Source organism: Lipophrys pholis, assembly GCF_963383615.2.
Source record: "Lipophrys pholis genome assembly, chromosome: 15".
Taxonomy (NCBI): domain Eukaryota; kingdom Metazoa; phylum Chordata; class Actinopteri; order Blenniiformes; family Blenniidae; genus Lipophrys; species Lipophrys pholis.
Genome location: NC_137642.1, coordinates 9,380,403 through 9,398,607, shown reverse-complemented (window position 1 = coordinate 9,398,607; position 18,205 = coordinate 9,380,403). Strand labels below are relative to the sequence as shown.

At 41.3% G+C, this 18,205-nt stretch overlaps 1 protein-coding gene across 1 annotated transcript in view; it reads right to left on the bottom strand.

Annotated features, from left to right (window-relative positions):
- The window catches only part of LOC308120568 (VPS10 domain-containing receptor SorCS1-like), a 53,752-nt gene extending 37,600 nt beyond the window's left edge, over positions 1-16,152 (bottom strand). The window contains exon 1 of the mRNA XM_080481239.1: positions 15,496-16,152. Coding sequence (XP_080337365.1) covers positions 15,496-16,143 — 648 coding nt within the window. The 5' untranslated portion in view covers positions 16,144-16,152. The remainder of the gene's footprint in view (positions 1-15,495) is intronic.
- Between the last annotated feature and the right edge of the window lie 2,053 nt (positions 16,153-18,205).

The window sequence follows — 18,205 nt, the reverse complement described above, 5'->3', positions numbered from 1 at the left end:
TTGTATGAAGAGGCAAAGAGGTGGGATAAAACTATGGAGGAAGGCGGAGGGGAGGAGGGTGGATTCTCTTATTGAAGGCTGAACACCTGAGACAAATGAAATGAGCAACAGAGCACGCATTGCAATTCATTCCCACTCACAGCTACCCGTTGATCCGGCCTTATCAGCTGTTGGAATTAAGTTGCCTCATCAATAAAACTGTCATCACATTTAGCCACAGCAATTAAACAGATGGATGATTCCATAAAAGCAATTGTTACAGGCGTCACTGACTGGAATATTAACAATAAGGACAAACGTTACACGTCAAAACTTGGACGTGTTTGTAAGATTTTTTGCTCTTTTCATATAATCTCCTGATCCTCTTTGAACCTGCACAAATATAAACACATCCACAACTGTGTTATACAGGGCATAGCACATTATGGTACTCTTGTAAATCCAGTAATCACATTGCAGGCACTGAGCCACTACAACTGTTACTTGTGTTTTGTACAGGATTTGGTCGCATGATGATCAGAAAATCATCCTCTTCTGCACACTTGAACAACAATTGCCCAAGTCCATGTGGAAAGAACGAGTGTCCACCTGTTAAGCCAGATAGGAACAGATTTGCAGAGATGGGACAAACATGTGATGGTGAATTTCAAACTCTGAAGCCAACTGTGCCTCATACATGTTTCCATTTGTTGCTTCTCGGGCTGCTTTTATTTATTTTTTATCAGCTTGTGTTGTTGCTGTGGAAGTTTTTTTGTAATACAGATGATCCTAGACCAGACATGTGCAATTAGAATTCCCCATTGTGTGCAACCCACAAACCAAATAAATAAAAAAAATATTAGTTTTGGTTTCTTTTGGGATGGAAGGAGAAGCTGATATCAGCTACATTTGACAGCAATTGTGAATATGCTGCAGATACCCGAAATCCATTTAGAGGTGAAAAATTCTAAATGCATGCTAATTTGCATACATGCAATTATTAGCCATAATTCTCATATATACAGAACTTTGCCCCACGTGTTGTAAGAGTGAGTTTCTGTTTCTTTATTAGTCCTAAAATGTGCCATTCCTTTCCTGTCGGTGTTGTTAATTATTCTAAAAACAAAAGCAGAGACAACTGTATTGCAGATTACATAACACATTGAGTCAAACAAAAACAGAGTTCATAAAGTCATGCGGCACATTAAGCGCGGCTGCAGCTGGAGTGCAGCTCCCAGGTTGTTATCAAGGTTTTGCAGAGTGTCTTAGAACCTTGGGGAGAGCCTCAAAACAACTCGCTCAACAAAAGTTGGCGAATGAGACAAATTCACTGTTCAAGGGAATAGTGGAGATATGAAGGTCAGTGGATAGATAGATAGATAGATAGATAGATAGATAGATAGATAGATAGATAGATAGATAGATAGATAGATAGATAGATAGATAGATAGATGGTGCCAAGTGATGCAAAAGTAACACAGATTACTTTACACAAGGAGTAATTAAGTGAAGAAGCAATGTCAGACTTTTTCAAGTCATAATTAATGTGTGATATATAATCTTTTTTTTTTCTTTTGGACAGTGACCTCTCGCTTTGCACCGACGGTGTCTCTGGTTCAAATCTAGGATGGCCTCTGAGGCCTTTCTGTGATGAGTTTGCGTGATCTTTCCGTGCGTGCGTGGGTTTTCTCCCAACGCTCTGGCTTCCTCCCACAGTCACATATGACGCATTTGAGCCTAATTGGTGTGCGTGGTTGTCTCTCTGTGGACCGGCGACCTTTGTCCGGGGATGTGGCTTGCCGTTATATTATACACTAAAACTATATTTGAAATGAGGAGATCATAAGATGAGACATCGTGAGGCATTAGAACTTTATGTAGTAGTCGGTGACATTAAATGTCATAACAGAGGCAAACTAATTGGAAGATGGAAAGTGTGAACACCAGCTTACAAGTTATCAACACCACCGAAGTGTTAACAACGTGGCAACGAGTGCCTCTCAAAACAACAAACAGAGTATAGCCAGCAGATTTAGAGTCCTCCAGGGACATGGATAGCATAAACTTGACCTGATAAAATCGCCACATTAAACAGCATCAGTTAACATCTTTAATAAAGCAAGAATCGTCCTCCTCCATTACTGTGTTTATTATTGCCCTGCCACTCTCTATGCAGCGACAAAAGCCTGCAGCAGGGCCCACAGTTGTACACTCCAATACCACCTGAGTGAGACACACAATGTACAGAGGCTTTTTGTGTGTCACATCAATTTATATCACTTCATTAACAAAGGCAAGATTTCCTCGTGGGCCAGATGCTGCGGTGGCGCTGGGTTGTTTGAAGTCAGAACTGTTGGCTCTCCCACAGATAGCAGGTCACTGCAGTCATAAATTATAAAACAACTTCACAATATCACTTTGCGCATCGTAAACTATTGGTGTCCTGATAAAGCTGGATTATAAACACAAGCAGGAGTTAAACTGCCGTAAATGTGCCGAAGATTTGGGTAAATGAAACATTTTCAGTCGCTGACTCGAAGCCCTTGTGTGAGGCATTGTTATGGGTACGTGCGATTTACTGTCATTCTTGAAGCAATAAAGTTAAGCTCTAATGTGACTGATGACAGCACTTTGTTGCCTTGGCAGACGGTAATTCAACTGATCTGTGAACATCAAATAAACACTGTTTCCATCGGTGCAGGTGCGTCTCCCCAGCAAAACAGCATGCGTCTGACTTTATTGGACCTCTTATGTTGAGACAACAGCCCTGTGTCGGAGGAGACACTTGGTTGATAAGTCATCTGAGACCACTCCCTCCATCCTCCAGCTTACATTCTCGCATCATTTGGTTTTTCGCCATAAATGAAAGCCCCGGCGAGTTCAGCAGCCATGGCTAAGGCGGCCCGCTGAGCTTGGAAGCTCCAGCATGCATGAGGAGGGGGTCGGATCAATGCCGGCAAGATTAGACAGCAAGTGGGTAGGTTTTTCCAGCCCAACCGAAAACTTCTTCCCTCTGTGCAAGTTCTTTCTCTCCTCAGCAAAATTTAAAAAAAAAAAAAAATCCTTTCAAATGCTTAAATTTTAAAGTGCTGAGCGAGATTCTAAAAGATTAGTCACATGTTTAGGAACTAAAAGCTTCCCAGGCTCTTTAATAAAGTACATTTCCTTTGACATAAATAAAATAAAAACAGCTGATCAGATAAATATGCCAGGCAAGGATTTCTCTCACCCATATGCCTTATTAGTCTCACCAACTGTGTTTGACACCTGCTCTTTGCCAGAATGCATCACTATAAATTAAAAACGCACAACTTGAGTGAGTGAATCAAAGTTATGGTTTTAAATGTAAGGCTTTTCCTGCAGCAGCCAGATGGTATAATTCATGTGAACGTGTAATGCAGGTGGCCTCTGTAAAATGAAAGTGTTGTGAGGCACAACCTGAGCAATGAGCAAAAAAACCCCAAAGAAATACTCACACACACACACACCGCAACAACAAACCAGGCGAGCGTTTTTGATTCATCATTGGAAAGAAGAGGCTCGCCAAGCTGCTGAGAACTGAAAATGCATTTCAAAAGACATATTTAACTTCTTTTTTTTTAATGCAAGAGTGAGAAAAACGTGACAAAAAATGGACAAACAGTGCAGAAAACCTGAACAGCACCTGTATGTACTAGTAGGGTGATCAAACGTCCGCTTTTACCTGGACATGTACACATTTCTGTCCTGTCTGGGATGGGACGTATAAAGTCACAAAAGTGTCCATGTTTAAATCTTTTTCAAGGGACTAATAAGTATGTATTTAAATTGAATGGAGCTTCATGGAGAATTGCACGGTTCTTTGTTGTACGCGATACAATCAATCTCCAAACGGTAACCTTGAGGCCAGCTCTGCCACGCTCACAAACAAAGGGAGCAGACATTTGAGTGCCGCTTTACTCAGGAACTGTAGCAAAACTTTCCATTTACAATCCCAGGGGAAAACTGACACGTATGTGTCGTTGTCTAACCAGAATTTCAAAAGAGAGATATTATTCTATTGTTGTATTGTGGTTTTCTCACTAGAAGAGGCATTTTTTTTCTATCATCATTCAATTCCTGAGCTATTTAAGTTATTTTTTGTACTATCGATTGTGGGAGAATAATTTAGGCATAACAATGTTGAGTAACGCCCGAGAATTTGAAACTGTGTCTCCGGTTATAGAGAGACATGATTTTCTTATAAAACTGGGCTTTCTATCCATACTGAAGGCCTTCTTTCTATATGCTCAAACTATACAGCATCTCTGAGTGACCTTCAAATATCATTGAAGTGTCTGGAGGCCAGGTCAAGTGTCCTCACAGTATGGTCACAATTTATACAAGGCAAGACACGACAAATGTGACACAAAGGTATAATGGTGCAAGCGGAGCCCTACAGTTACTGATTCACTGCCAATAAATCAAAGGGAGCAAGAGATGACGCAAGAAAATGAGAAGGTTATGGAACAACAGGCGACATAGATTGTAGTAAAAGTGTTTGTGTTCTACGTAAAACAGAAAATTGCACTTCAAACTCTGTAAATGTCATCGCTTTTATACCTCTATGCGTCCATTGCATTGGAATGGGTTCATCAATGATGCCTAACGTGGTGAAGGCGGTTTGCAAGTTGTCTTTGAGGCCATTAAACACCTTGAGGTAACAGACAATCTTTCTTGGAAGCTTCGACCATTCGTGTTGCCTCTAACGTCAACACTGATCCCAACGACTCCTAGTGGCTTTACAATATTTCCGTGTATCCGAAAGCTTCCGGGAGACGGACAGATATACGTATGTCTCTGAGAGTATGTATGCACGTTTAACAAAGAGCAGTAATTAGCCTCAACATGACTTCACCACGGTATATTGGTCACCACAAATGTGGGATTACCCGTGATAGAAAGTCCTTCTTCTTATGGGAATCGTCAGTTCTTCATAGTGTCCTGATAGAAGCTGTTAAGTCAGGTGGATGCATGAGAGAATTCATCAGACAAAAAAAAAAAAAAAGCAATGGTCATATTTTTTTGACGTTAATTGTCAGGACGTGATTTCATTTAAACAATACAAGTGCAAATTAAAAAAGCGAACGTTTGGTTAACAGCTGCAACTCCAATTATTCTGAAGCTTTAGCAGCTGTTCATGAAACGACCGTGAGTCACAGTGAAAACAGGCGGAGCGCACAGTGCAAACATAAGTTGGATTCAGGCAAAAACAAAGAAACTCAAAGACGTTTGTTTGATCACACAGGCGATCAAACAAACAAGGGAAAAAAAAAAACTGGAAAGAGGTGCGATCTTATTATACAATGTTCCTGGCAAATTAACTTTATTCTGGTCTGGAATAAAAATCTTTACCTGATTTGGAGTTTTTGTTCTGTTATGCGCTCAGTGGAGAAGAAAGGAAACCCAGGAGGCGAACACAGCTTGCTGATAAAAAAAAAACACACTCAGCAGGATTTCAAGGCGTTAGAGAACCTCGCCACAGGAAGGCTTGGTGGCTTGGCAGAGCTGAACCCAGCCTGCCAGTAGTTTCTTTGCAGCACAGGAAACACCACAGCCACAAATCTAACTCTTTGTCTTATGCTGTGTGCGATCGAGTGTTGCAATCCTGACGATTATGTATTTCATGAATTTATTTATGTGCGTGATTTTCACTCCCCGAAACAACGCTGCGGCATCCTCCTCCTGCCCTCCGCAGCCTGTCCATCACAGCCGCCCCGGAGAGAAGGGGAGCCGGTGGAGGTCCGCTCCGAAAGCATCGGCTTGTCTGAGCAAATCAACATGTTTTATGAGGCAAACTCCAGTTATCCAGAACAGGGCTGTTTGTGGTGCAAGGCTGAAGAAGTGTGGTCAAGGTGCGGAAGCCTGGTGTGATAAAATGGTGGAAAGGTGCTGAGGACTAAATTGAATTCAGCTATCGACCATGTTAAGTCTCCTTTGTGCTCCCCTATGGAGAACCGGGAACAAAAGGTGGTTATAAATGCCAAGACAACCCCATCGTCAGCCAAACTAGACAATGTTGTTATCGGGAAAAGTAACAACAACTGCCATTTCTGTGGTAATAATGTCCAACCGTGTTCTCCTCACAGCGGGGCGGGGGATATTGACAAGTTGATTTACCGAGACAGTCAATATTTTAAACCATTCAAAAGTTTGTCTAGTCATCTTCATATGTATTAGGTTTAATTAAATATTCTGTTAAAGAAATGAAAGGTAAAGACACCAATGTTGTTACTGCCAACGTTATTCATGAAATTCCCTCTTGTGAAGTGGTACATTTAATTTATAAACATTATTAGTTAGCTTTCAGCAACAATAACAACAAACAAGAAGCCAAACACAGCAGAGGTGGAATCCGATTGTTTCGAGCTCCTCCAGAGGGGAGATGCACAGAGGGTATCGAGAGATTAACTTATAGGACCTCCAAAAGAAGACAAAAAAAACTGCAATTGATGTCTCTTTTTATTTTTGGACAACTAAGTGGGAACAAACTTTTGTTAAAAGAGAAGATCTACAGGATGGTATATTGAGATTAAACAATTTATGCCGTTCATAAAGGGCCAAAAAGACAAGAACCTGAACTGAAGATTGCAGATTCCAGGATGTTGAGGCTTTTATTGGCAGTAGATTAAGAATGAGTATCATGTCATAGCTGCAGTCACACTGAGCTGAGGAGAGTTTGTGTATTTATTTCATCAACCTGCTTTCGCTATTTCTTTTTCTCTTTTCTGACATTTCCTGCCATCGACAGTTACATCCGGTTGGACATTGACTCCTTGGTCACATTGTTGACCTGCATTAAAAGATATCTATTATCATATATACTGTATTCATTTCTCTTTTTTACAGAAAACTACTCAAACTTTATTCGGAAACTTAAGTCATCTGCTTGCTGTTAAAACAACTTTTATAAAGGCGTTTCATTTACTTTTTATAAATGAAGTGAGGAATGATATCACTGAGGAAAAATGAGAATCGTGGCAGCACATAGAGGGTCGGTCAGATTACAGGGAAGTCGGTGGTTATTTACTGCAAATTGTTACATTTACTTCACAAGCATTTCTATAAGCATGACTTCAAACTTAACATGAACATATTTTAAAGCAAAATTACTCTTTGACTTTTATATTTCACTGTGCGCTGGAGTGAGCGATTACAAGTGAAAATAACAAAATGAAATGAAAACGAATCAATAAAATGTTTCAATTTATCATTACTAATAAAGCAATAAGGGATATAATGTTTCTCTCTGCAATCATTTCCTTTAGCATGAGCACGATTCCTAACCTGTTCACATTTTCTTGACGTCATCACAACCTGTAAATATGTGATGAGTCTCCTGGTTGATAAAAGAGGCTTCAGTTCAGCGACTACCTCTATATTTTGAGGATCATAATCCGTCGCTTTCTTGCCAAGAGTTAAAGAAGACGATCAATGCCACCCCGGTGTTTCCCTTTTATCTGAGACTTATTTAGTTTTCCCCCAACGCACACCTGTGTCCCTCTTCTCTTTCACAGCAAAGTTGTTTTTAGTTTTTTTTTCATTTCAGGCTCCTTTAACCTGCATATTTAATCATGTTCTGCATTTAGTATTTTTTTTTTCGTTTTCATGCGCCATGCATTGCATTTTAACAGTTTGTGTTGAGTTTGATAAGCTTTATGCTCATATATAACAGTATTCCCACTATAACTGCGGATTATCTATCTATCTATCTATCTATCTATCTATCTATCTATCTATCTATCTATCTATCTATCTATCTATCTATCTATCTATCTATCTATCTATCTATCTATCTATCTATCTATCTATCTATCTATCTATCTATCTATCTATCTATCTATCTTAGTGATATTAACAAGACACTCTCTGGCTCCAAGCCACAGTGCATCCTCCATACAGCAGTTTCAGTTATATTTTCGGTTATATGAGCAGATGTCAGGAGAATCAACACAAATGACAAAACTCATAATGAGAAAGATTTATATATATTTATACATATTTCTTTCTTCATCCTGAAATACTCCTGGGCTCCATCTGCTCATTAATAGATCATTTACTTGTTTGCCTTGGACTAATGACACTGGTGCACACGGACTGAAACATCCCTGGTTAATTACAGCATTAACAACTTCACATTTTGTCTCTGCAGCACTAAATCCGGTCTTTTATGGATGTTTTGTCAATCTGGAGTGGTTTAAGTACAGTAGCCTCCTGCATGGCATCGCTGTTAAAAACGGCTGGGCCATAAATTTGACAGCCTGGTTGTGTAGTGGTTCGGCGATGTTGCCAGACAACAACAAAAATGTCTGCTTTTGGGTGGAGGGCCAGTGTGGGAAGTTTTCATGTTTCGCTTGTGCCTCTATGGCTTTACTTCAGGTACCCTGGCTTCCTTACACCATCCAGAGACATACGAGTGAGGCTCATGTCTGGATTGAAAATCATGTTGGGCCATGGCTGCTTAAAGTTTGAGTGGGTGATCTTGTTTCTATGACTATTAACCATGCGTTGAACTGGCTACCTATTCTACCTATGAACGGATGGAGAGTAAATGCACTGACAGCTCACTCATCTCATGGCCCAGCTAAACTGAAATATAAATCATGCAAGCTCAGATGCACTGAAGTGGAACTTGAAGCTGTAACACATTATTTCATCCACAAATCAGTAGAAGCAAATAGACATAGAGTAACTTGCGACCGCATACCTGGCTTGTCCTGAGTTTGCAGAGGACGGATGAAACAAGGCTCTCAGAGCTCAGTGAAGCAGACGTGGGGAAGCAATGCACTAAGCTATTAGGCACGAGGTTTATGAAGACGGTGAGGCCTTCTACAGAAAGCGAGAAGCTAAAAATACTACAAAACATGGATTGCGCAAGGAGAGGCAGCTCCTCGAGGTTGCTCAAGGCAGAGAAAGAGGTGTTTCCCCATGAGCAGCAAGCCGATGGTGCAACTCAACAAATATTCCAGGCGTTAGTAGGCTTTGAGTACCCACAAGCAGACGATTCAGCTAAAGGCAAAGAGAGATTATGAGCCCCCTGTTTGCCCAACAAATGCAAAAGCGGAGAGATAAAGTAATTCAGTCTAAATACACTAACTACTGAGAGCAAACTGTAGCTCGGGGCCTCTGTAGACGGAGGCTCCCAACAGAGGGCGGATCCTCAAAGTACAAAACAAGCTTTATTCATGGGTTCAGGTACAAATAAGCACAAGGGACCTGTGTGATCCAGAAAACCAGCCAAGAAAGCAAAGGCCAAAAAAACTAAAGAAGTCAACACTGGGAGCAGAGCTGGAATACAAATTACTCACAAGGATGAAATGGAGAAAATCTGACAGAGAAAGCATTGGGGAAGTATATACTGTCGTTTGCCGTGTTAACCAATTAGAGAAAGGAGGGCAGGTGAGGAGCAGACAGCAGGTGCGGACGGTCAGAGGGGTTTGGGCAAAAGAAAGAAAGCTGTAGTCACAAAACAAAACCAGAAGTGCAACAGAATATTTTATTTATTTATTTTTTCATTTATTAATTATCCTGGAGCTCAGGCCTTCAGTGAGATAGATCTAAATGTCGTCTGGTGCCAAAACAAATTTGCCCCTCGCAAGTGAAGGCTCTGAGATACTTTGCCTGTTGCGAATTTCATTGATTTATTATTGATTCATTGCTGGGGCCACCGGACCGGAGTGGAAAGAAAGAGACAGTAAGTGGATTACACTGACAAGAACAACAAAAATTACAGCGACAGCGACAATATCCCTCCAAAAAAATAAATAGAAAAGGTACACAAAAGTGCATTTTGTGTCTGCATGCGCGTGTGTGTGTGTGTGTGTGTGTGTGTGGCACCGTTAACCAACATTATCATGAGTACTATTACAACACACTGCATTTAAAACACCTGGTTTGGTGGAAAACTAAGTAGAACAGATGTGCTCAAGATCATACGGGGGCGAACCAACCGCAGCATACACTGGACACGACCGAGGACGAGCTGACAGCTCACCATTGCACACAGGATGTCAAAACGCTTTCACACCTACAGGGCAGTTCAGACTTTCTAACTCACCTTGCTCGTCTTTGTACCGTGTAACGAAACTGGAACACTAGAAAAAATAACCCAGAATGAAAAAATACAAGGGAAACATGCAAACTAGGCCTCCTGCTTACTCCAAAGATAAAGTTCAGACAAATTAAAACTAAACCCATCGGTCATTTGAACTAACGCAAATGCAAACCATATACTGTAATCGCAAAATAGGTTGTGTACTGCACTGAGAAGATGCAAACTGACTTAAAGCTCTAAAAACACAGAGGAACGATGTAGCTTGTTGGCTCGAAAATGCTTGAAAGTTCAGGTTTGGAAGTGGATCGACGAAGGGATGGGTCATACTTAAAACTCTCTTCTAAAGAAATTCTGCTTATCCAGACAGCAGCAACAAAAAACATTCTCTTTTTTTTCAAGTATGGAACATGAGCCCAATAATAAGTTGTTTTGATACAAATGAAGCATTCGTGAAAATATCTAACATGCTTGTAATTACTGAGTGTGCCATTTGTTTTACGAGCTCATGAATCCAGTGAAGAAGTACCCAGAGTTTCTATATCATTAAAGAGTCCATGTTGATGCAATAACTCAGGCAACAGAGCTGACCTGGGTGAAGCATACAGCATCATTGGAAGCCCCGGCGAAGGGTGAAAAGGAAGCCAGGACAGTGGGCAAAGAGGAATTCTGACTTGAAGACTGACTTGCATTCAACAAGAGTTTGCATTCAGAATGAAAAACCTCAGGTTCATCCAAATCCAGAACCAGAGATTTCCACATCATCTGCAGATGAGAAGTACGGCAGACAGTGTACAAGAGACCAGTGGTTTAACTCAACTTATCTTCATTCAGTTCATTATAGTGAAAGAAAACACCCTGAATCGTGTTGAAAAACAGTGGATGCGGAGGCGACCACACTGGAGTTAAAGCTTAAATCGTACTGATGCATGAACAGTTTATGTCCAGAAGTGTTGATAATTTGTGACCATGACAGACTCACTCATCATCTTATGTTAGTGGCTGCCTCCTGGATTTCGCAGCAGCTTCCTGTTTACCCACCATAAGAACTGTGAGCTTCCTCGGGGAGCACAACTATTCCACAAAGACTAAGCAACTTATATGCGCACACAGAGCACGGTGCTCATTGACCTTCTGGTTCTACTCTGGAAGGTTCCAAATATTCTAACTGATGGCTGCAATGATTTTTTGTTTTCTCTTCTTCTAACCCATATTCCCTTTCAACTGACATCAACATGTTTAGCAAAACAAATTCTGAGAACTGTGAGTGTTATGCACCATCAGCAGATGAGTATTATTAGTGTAATGACTCTTTGATACTACAGAGGCACATACTCTAACCATTCTATCATTTCATCATGAATATGTGTAGTTTCTAACTGATAAAAGCCCATAAATATACCGACGGCACATTAAAAGTCCTTAGTTGGGTAAGCATGGGCATTTCTTGATTTAAAACATGTTCACCGCTGGCAGCTCTTTAAGGCCGAATGTGTCTTTGGATGAAATTTGATAGAAATGCTCCATTAGACGTGCAGGTTTCTTCCAACAGGTAAAGCATTCAAGGCCGTGATGGCACGAATGCTACGTCAGAAGTTCTTTCAAAGTTTGGATGGAGTAAACACTCGTTAAATAAATAAATTTAAAAAATGTGTAAACTCAAATGAAATCCTTGAAGTGCACCAATTAAGCGCCGCGGCTGAGTCGTTGGGAGTCCAGCGAGGAGACAGTTGGAACTGAAATGTTGGATTTGACAGACAACGGCCATGTGAATCAGTGTGGCAGCTGCTTGTGGACTGAGGAGCCTTTCAAAATCTCCCTTGTATTCGAGCTGATTGAAAAGCTGGAACAACTCAGCAGCTTAGTTTTCCGACTGTTATAATGGGAAGAGTGATAAAAGGGAAAAGGCAGATCCGACAACCAGGTTTTTAGCTGCAAAATAAATCCTGTAATTAGACAGGAAACCTAAATATCAAGGCAAGTCGATAACAAGCTCAGACAGTGTGTCTCGCAAAGCCGTACAAATTGGCTGATGTCCTGTAGACCTGATGCTAAATAAGTTACCACATTTCATAATTCGCTTGCAGAAACAACATGTAAACTTGAGAGAATTGAAGCTTGCCCAAAAATGTTGCTGTGCATGTGACAAACTCCACACGTGAGGGCAACGGTGAGAAGTGTCAGAACAGTCTCCCACACAAACGAGCCTCAAGCCAGAAGAGACATTTCACGTGCAACAACGTATGAACACTGCGGGAATTTTTCAGCCTCTATGCTCTTTTTACTTTCTTTGTATTCGTAGGCCAATGTGTCTGCAGTCTGTCTCTTTCTTATCATCCAGTGTTTAAGATAAGGGCGTGTATTGATGTGGAACCGACTGCAAAATGTCTTCTTTTTTTTTTCTTCTGAAAGCTGGATCAAAACCTTACAAGTCGGGCTAGGCGATTTGGCCTGGGAAAAAAAAAAAAAAAGATTTTTTAAAGTAAAATTCGAGTTGAATTCAGTTTTCGATTTTCTTTCTTCAATGCACTTAAAATTTACTGCAGACATCAGATATATTGACAAAAGTGCAATTTTACTGCTGTGATTGTCCTCAGAGTTAAAATGCATATAAACAATGCCAAAATAAAAAAGTAAGTGAGGCGCTGTTATTCAACAAATTCAAGCTTTAACCCAGCAACTATGCAAATCCACAAGAAATGCTAAACGGAATGTGAAAAATGCCCAAAAAAAACAACTCGAATTTTGCTACAAATTCGATAAATCGAGTAAATCCATTTTTTTTGCCCAGCCCTACTTACAGGTGAATTGTAATTATTATGAAGTTAAACGGTGAAGCTCAGTTAATTCTGAAATTGCACTGCTACTTTAAACAGATTTATTAGAAGTACACCAGATGGATAATCTGTGAGCTTTCTGGTTGACCACCTGGCCTGCTCTTGTGTGGAGAAGGAGCGGGTGTGGCGAGCTTCAAAAGTGGGTACACACACATTACAACAGAATTAAACACAAAAGACATTGGTCCACTTCCCCTCCAATCTTTAAAAGTAACATTTACTTGGTTTTTATCCACCCAAGGACAACACATCCCCATAATGTGAGTGTAAGAATAGATTTTGATCCCTGCAATAGGAATGAAAAAACACCCCAACACACACAAACATTAGCCACATTGTGAGCTGGTGGGGAGAGAGTCTGTGCATCATGGAACATTTCCCAAAGCACATAGTTTTTCATGTACCTGTGAAAACAGTTCTGCTATGAGCTATGCTATGCTCATGATAATGATTTGAATCCAAGTCTTTGTATTAAATTTACTCTTACATGTTTGCCAATACATGTTATGATGAGACTTATATAGATTTTAATGAATATTATCAAAGGGCTATTTGGTTTTAAGTACATAAGTAAGTACTTATGTAAGTAAGTACAGCTATAAAAGATGAGCCGGTGCCAGCTAATGTCTCTATTGCTCCCAAATATAATGCTTAACCTAAACTGAAATCCTGCTTGTTATAGCGCCGTAAACTCTCAGCAAGAATCCAAATAAGTCTCATTTCCCAAAAGCTGACCGGTTACTTTATAGACGTGAGTAGTTTCAAAAGTATAGCTTGCCTGAAATCCTTGTTTTATTTTGTTTTGGAGCCTTTATTGCTCTTCACTTATGTGTCAAAGAAATATACAATTCCTTGAGATAAAAGGAGCTCGCCTTGGCTCTGTGCTCTATCAGTGTGCATGCAGCCCTTAGATAATGTATTCAAAATGTGGATTTCCACAGTTATGCTGATGACACAGAATTATACATATCTGTGCTGCCAAATGATACAAACTCCCTCCAATCCTCAATGTACTTTCCCTATATATAACTTTCTAATATTCAATGAAAGACAAATAAGATATAAATACATTTGTTTAGCCCAGGGCCAAAAGAGATATTCAAAGATCTTGAATCTGTGCGTCTCCAGATCAAACCGAGGTATTATAAGACAGTGTGTAGGGCTTTGATCATCATATTAAATTACACCTCCAAATCATTATTCTTTCATCTCGGAAGTGTAGCCATGTCAAAAACTAAATTCATGCATACATCTTGAGCAGAGGACTGCCAGGATACATTTCACTGGCCTGACTAAAAAGTCTGTCAGAGGATTACAGATGAATTGAATTCTGCTGCAGACTCTTGACCAAAGCCAGACAAAGAGCACACTGAGTGACTATGGTCTTAGTTGGACTTGACATGCCTCCACATAGCTTTTACAATTGATTGCCAAGTCTCTTTGCTGGAATATAAAGATCTAAATGGCTTGGGACTGGCTTACATTGAGACTCCATGTTGTTTTAACTGCTTTCACGCTCACTCAAACTCTCCACTGTGGGTTGTTTGAAGTTCAAAACCATATAAGACATTAGAAAATTGGATCCTCCCAAACTGCAGAGTGGCGCTCCCCTTGGATATTAGGGAGACAACCACAGTGGGCATTATTAAGGTACATATTTATTTCTCCTGGCTTCTCTGTTCGAGCTTCACTTCTGAAGCATTGGCCTATACTATATGTAGCACTTTACTACATAACATTGTTACACATTGTCATTGTATAAAATTGCTTTTTTGCAATTTATTTTACTACTAATTGAATGTTTTATGAAACACTTCAAGTTGAATCCTTTAATTGAATGAAATCTACAGTAGTCCTAAACATTAATTTAGTTTGGTGATTAATGCTACTCTTATTATTATTAATATTTATTATTATTATTATTATTAATAATAATAATAATGATAATTTTTTTATATATATAATCGAGTTTAGAACAAGATGGATAGGCTATAAGCCCTGGTTGCAAATTTCCATGTGATTATTGAGCAAATTTACGAACAGGATTTATCCACAACCAAAAACCCCAAAACCAGCAAAATGAAGAAAAGAAAACCTGCAGAATACTAATCCGTGCGTGTCAATTAGTACATTGACCGGGGGAGAAACAACAAAAGAGCAAGAAGAGGGCATCATTCTGGACAAGCAAATATAAAATGTACATTATCTGCTCTTTCCCCTCAAAATGCGTCCATACCTGCCAAGTCAGCCTATCAATAAACAATAGCATGAGGAGAGAGAGAGAGAGAGAGAGAGAGAGAGAGAGAGAGAGAGAGAGAGAGAGAGAGAGAGAGAGAGAGAGAGAGAGAGACAGAGAGAGAGAGAAAGAGAAAGAGAGAAAGAGAGGAGGGGGGGTTGTGACAGGGCATGGGAGACAAACGAGATTGATTCCCTCAAACTCTGCAAGCCCCCAGCAGTGTCAGATTCTATCTCTATCACGCTCTCCGCCGTCTAAACCGCATCTTTAAATGTCTGAAAGTGCCACGCAACATCTGTGAGTGAACGCTGACCACACTGCGTCAAAGGAGGTCCGTGCGTAAATGTGGAGCACCCAAAGTATAGCGTACTTACGCTGCTGTTTTGTCCGGACCAGTGCACCATCGCCTGGTTGTGAGCAGTGTCACTGGCGAGCGCAAATGTGGAACTTGTGAGCAGAAACTCCTCCGGGTCCGAAGCCGAGGCGTCCTCGGCGCCCTCGACTCGGAATTCGGACCAAGTCTCTGCGCTCCTCGCGCCGCGTGACCGTCCCCACGAAGTGCGCACATCCTCGTCCTCCGTCACGTTCAAATCGCTGTTTTCAAGCTGAAAGCTTTGATTGTTGTCATCCCTGGTGCTATTCTCGGACACGTTAGTGGGAGAAGGTTCAGCAGTGTGAGGGATCACTTTGCAAAGTTTGCGGCGATCGTTCGACGCGTCCTTCTGCAGACAACTTGTGTTATTTTCTCCCGACCGCGGCTGCACTTTGGACGAACTTTCTTTGTGCTTTCCGTCCCCCTCGGCCGCGGGTGACCCCTCGGTAAATCCAACAAATTCTGGCTCGCCAAAGCTGGCCTCATCCAGCGCGGAGAGTTCCCGAGGATAAGCTCCGATGAGCGGCAGATGGCAGGAGGGAATGCACCTCACCTCCGCTTGTGTTCCGCCCAGGATGGAAGTTATGGTGAGGAGCCAAATCCACTCAAAGAAAATGATAAAAATGCAGTGGCCAAGGCGCGTCTCCATTCTACGTTGATTCCGGTCTTCGGGCGCGTTAGAAACATATCATTTTGAGTCTGTCATCACCTGGTGAAGTGGAGCCCGTGAATGCGCTGTGGGGAGGTGCAGCAGCAGTGCGCGGACAAGTCTTCCCAAGTACTGATGCAAACGGTGCATCAGAGGAGGAGCTGGAGGCTGAATCCTGCTGGAGAGGGGAGCGGGCCCGTATCCCCGCATCCTCATCTCAACCTGAATAGAAAAAAACATGGCATGGGCGGATACTCTTAATTAAGTTATCTCCACGCAAAATGCACGTCTGTTTCTATTGCTCTCTGTTTTGTTTTGTTTTTCTTTTTTCCAAAGTGTGCCCAATACTGTGTAACTATGCAATGTGTGATATCCCATAAGCAATTACGCACAGAATTAAAACGAGCCTGAGAGGGCTTCTGATGGTGGTGGTCCCAGGTGGGAAAATCTAGAAACATGAATGAGTCCGGTCCTGGAGTCTGGGAGCTGAAACGTTACTGACAGGGGCTTTTATGGAAGATACAATGAGGCTTTGCATTATCCATTAGCACAGGTCTGAGCAATCAATTAACAAGATTGCCTGTGTTCATTGTCAATTATACCATGCAGGTAATGACTCTGTTGCGGCCTGCCTTCAAAATGGGCTGGAAATCGTTTCATTGAGGCTGCGCTCCTGTATTTTTCCCTTCAACGCGGCTGAATCGGGCAAATGCATATTACCCCAAATTTTACTCTCCGTTTTCTATGGCCTCGTTTCAGGTTAAATAGAGGCTTGTTATATGACAGGAAATAATGAGGGGGGATTCAAAGCAGTAGTGGGTAAGCAATCATTCTCACTACAGACCTTCTCTGGTCTGTGCTGTTGTGTGTAAGTAAAGAGGAGCATGCAGGTGCCATGGCAATAATCCTGAACCTGCTATTACTGTGCAATGCAGGAACCCCCTTAAATATGTCGCTATATTTCTCTATATAGTTCAGGCTCTGTTCCACTATAAGCTAATAGTAAACCATTAGAAGGACTAAAATATGTCCAAACTCTGTGATTAGATTCTATTTCTGGGCAACATTTAGTCAATAGGATGAGGATGCTGTTGACTGGTGACTGATGCCGAAGAGACTCCCTATATTGAGCTGTGTTCTCCCCATCGCTCTGAGCTGCGACGTGATCCTGTTCCACATACGGGTCAACTGCACAGAGACGTCTTTCATTGCCAGCCATTAGTGATGCAGTGAGCAGGAGCTGTCTCAATCTGTTTCAGTTAGCCCCCACCAGACAAGGGGAAACCAGTCTATAATGCAGATTGATGGCTGACTGAGAATTTCAATCATGGAGAACACTGGCTAAAAAGCTCAGGTCTGGACTGTAATGCAAACCCGACAGCACAGTCCAAGTACAATGCAGAGTATCCCTTCAACAAAGTAACGCCTGTGTGTGTGTGTGTGTGTGTGTGTGTGTGTGTGTGTGTGTGTGTGTGTGTGTGTGTGTGTGTGTGTGTGTGTGTGTGTGTGTGTGTGTGTGTGTGTGTGTGTGTGTGTGTGTGTGTGTGTGTGTGTGTGTGTGTGTCCTCCTGCGACCCAACAAACACATTTTAGATGTCAAACTAAATCCGAACATCATATTAATTGTTCACAATATTTCGTTTGCTTTACTCTGAATTCAAACGTTCAATCTTGATGAGGCCCGATCACGTACAACACTCGCAACAACAATTATGAGCAACAGTGAATGGTAAATGGATTTCACTTATATAGTGCGTTTCCAGCACATGAGCAGTGCGCACATCACTTTAACATTGTAATCACATTCACTCATTCACACACCTGCCATGCAAAGCGTCTATTCACATGATGCCTGATCTTTGTAACCTTGAAATGCACAACTCTCTGCCACTTCAAAAAGAGAGTTAATTTGCACTTTTGACCGCAACAACACCACAAGTGATTAGAAATCCCAGGATGTTCCCTTAAAGTACAAAGCTCAGTCAGTTGTTTGACTTGGATGACTCAGATTCACACAGGACAAAAATGAAATGACAGGTCCCAGGAGGATGTGACATTTTTT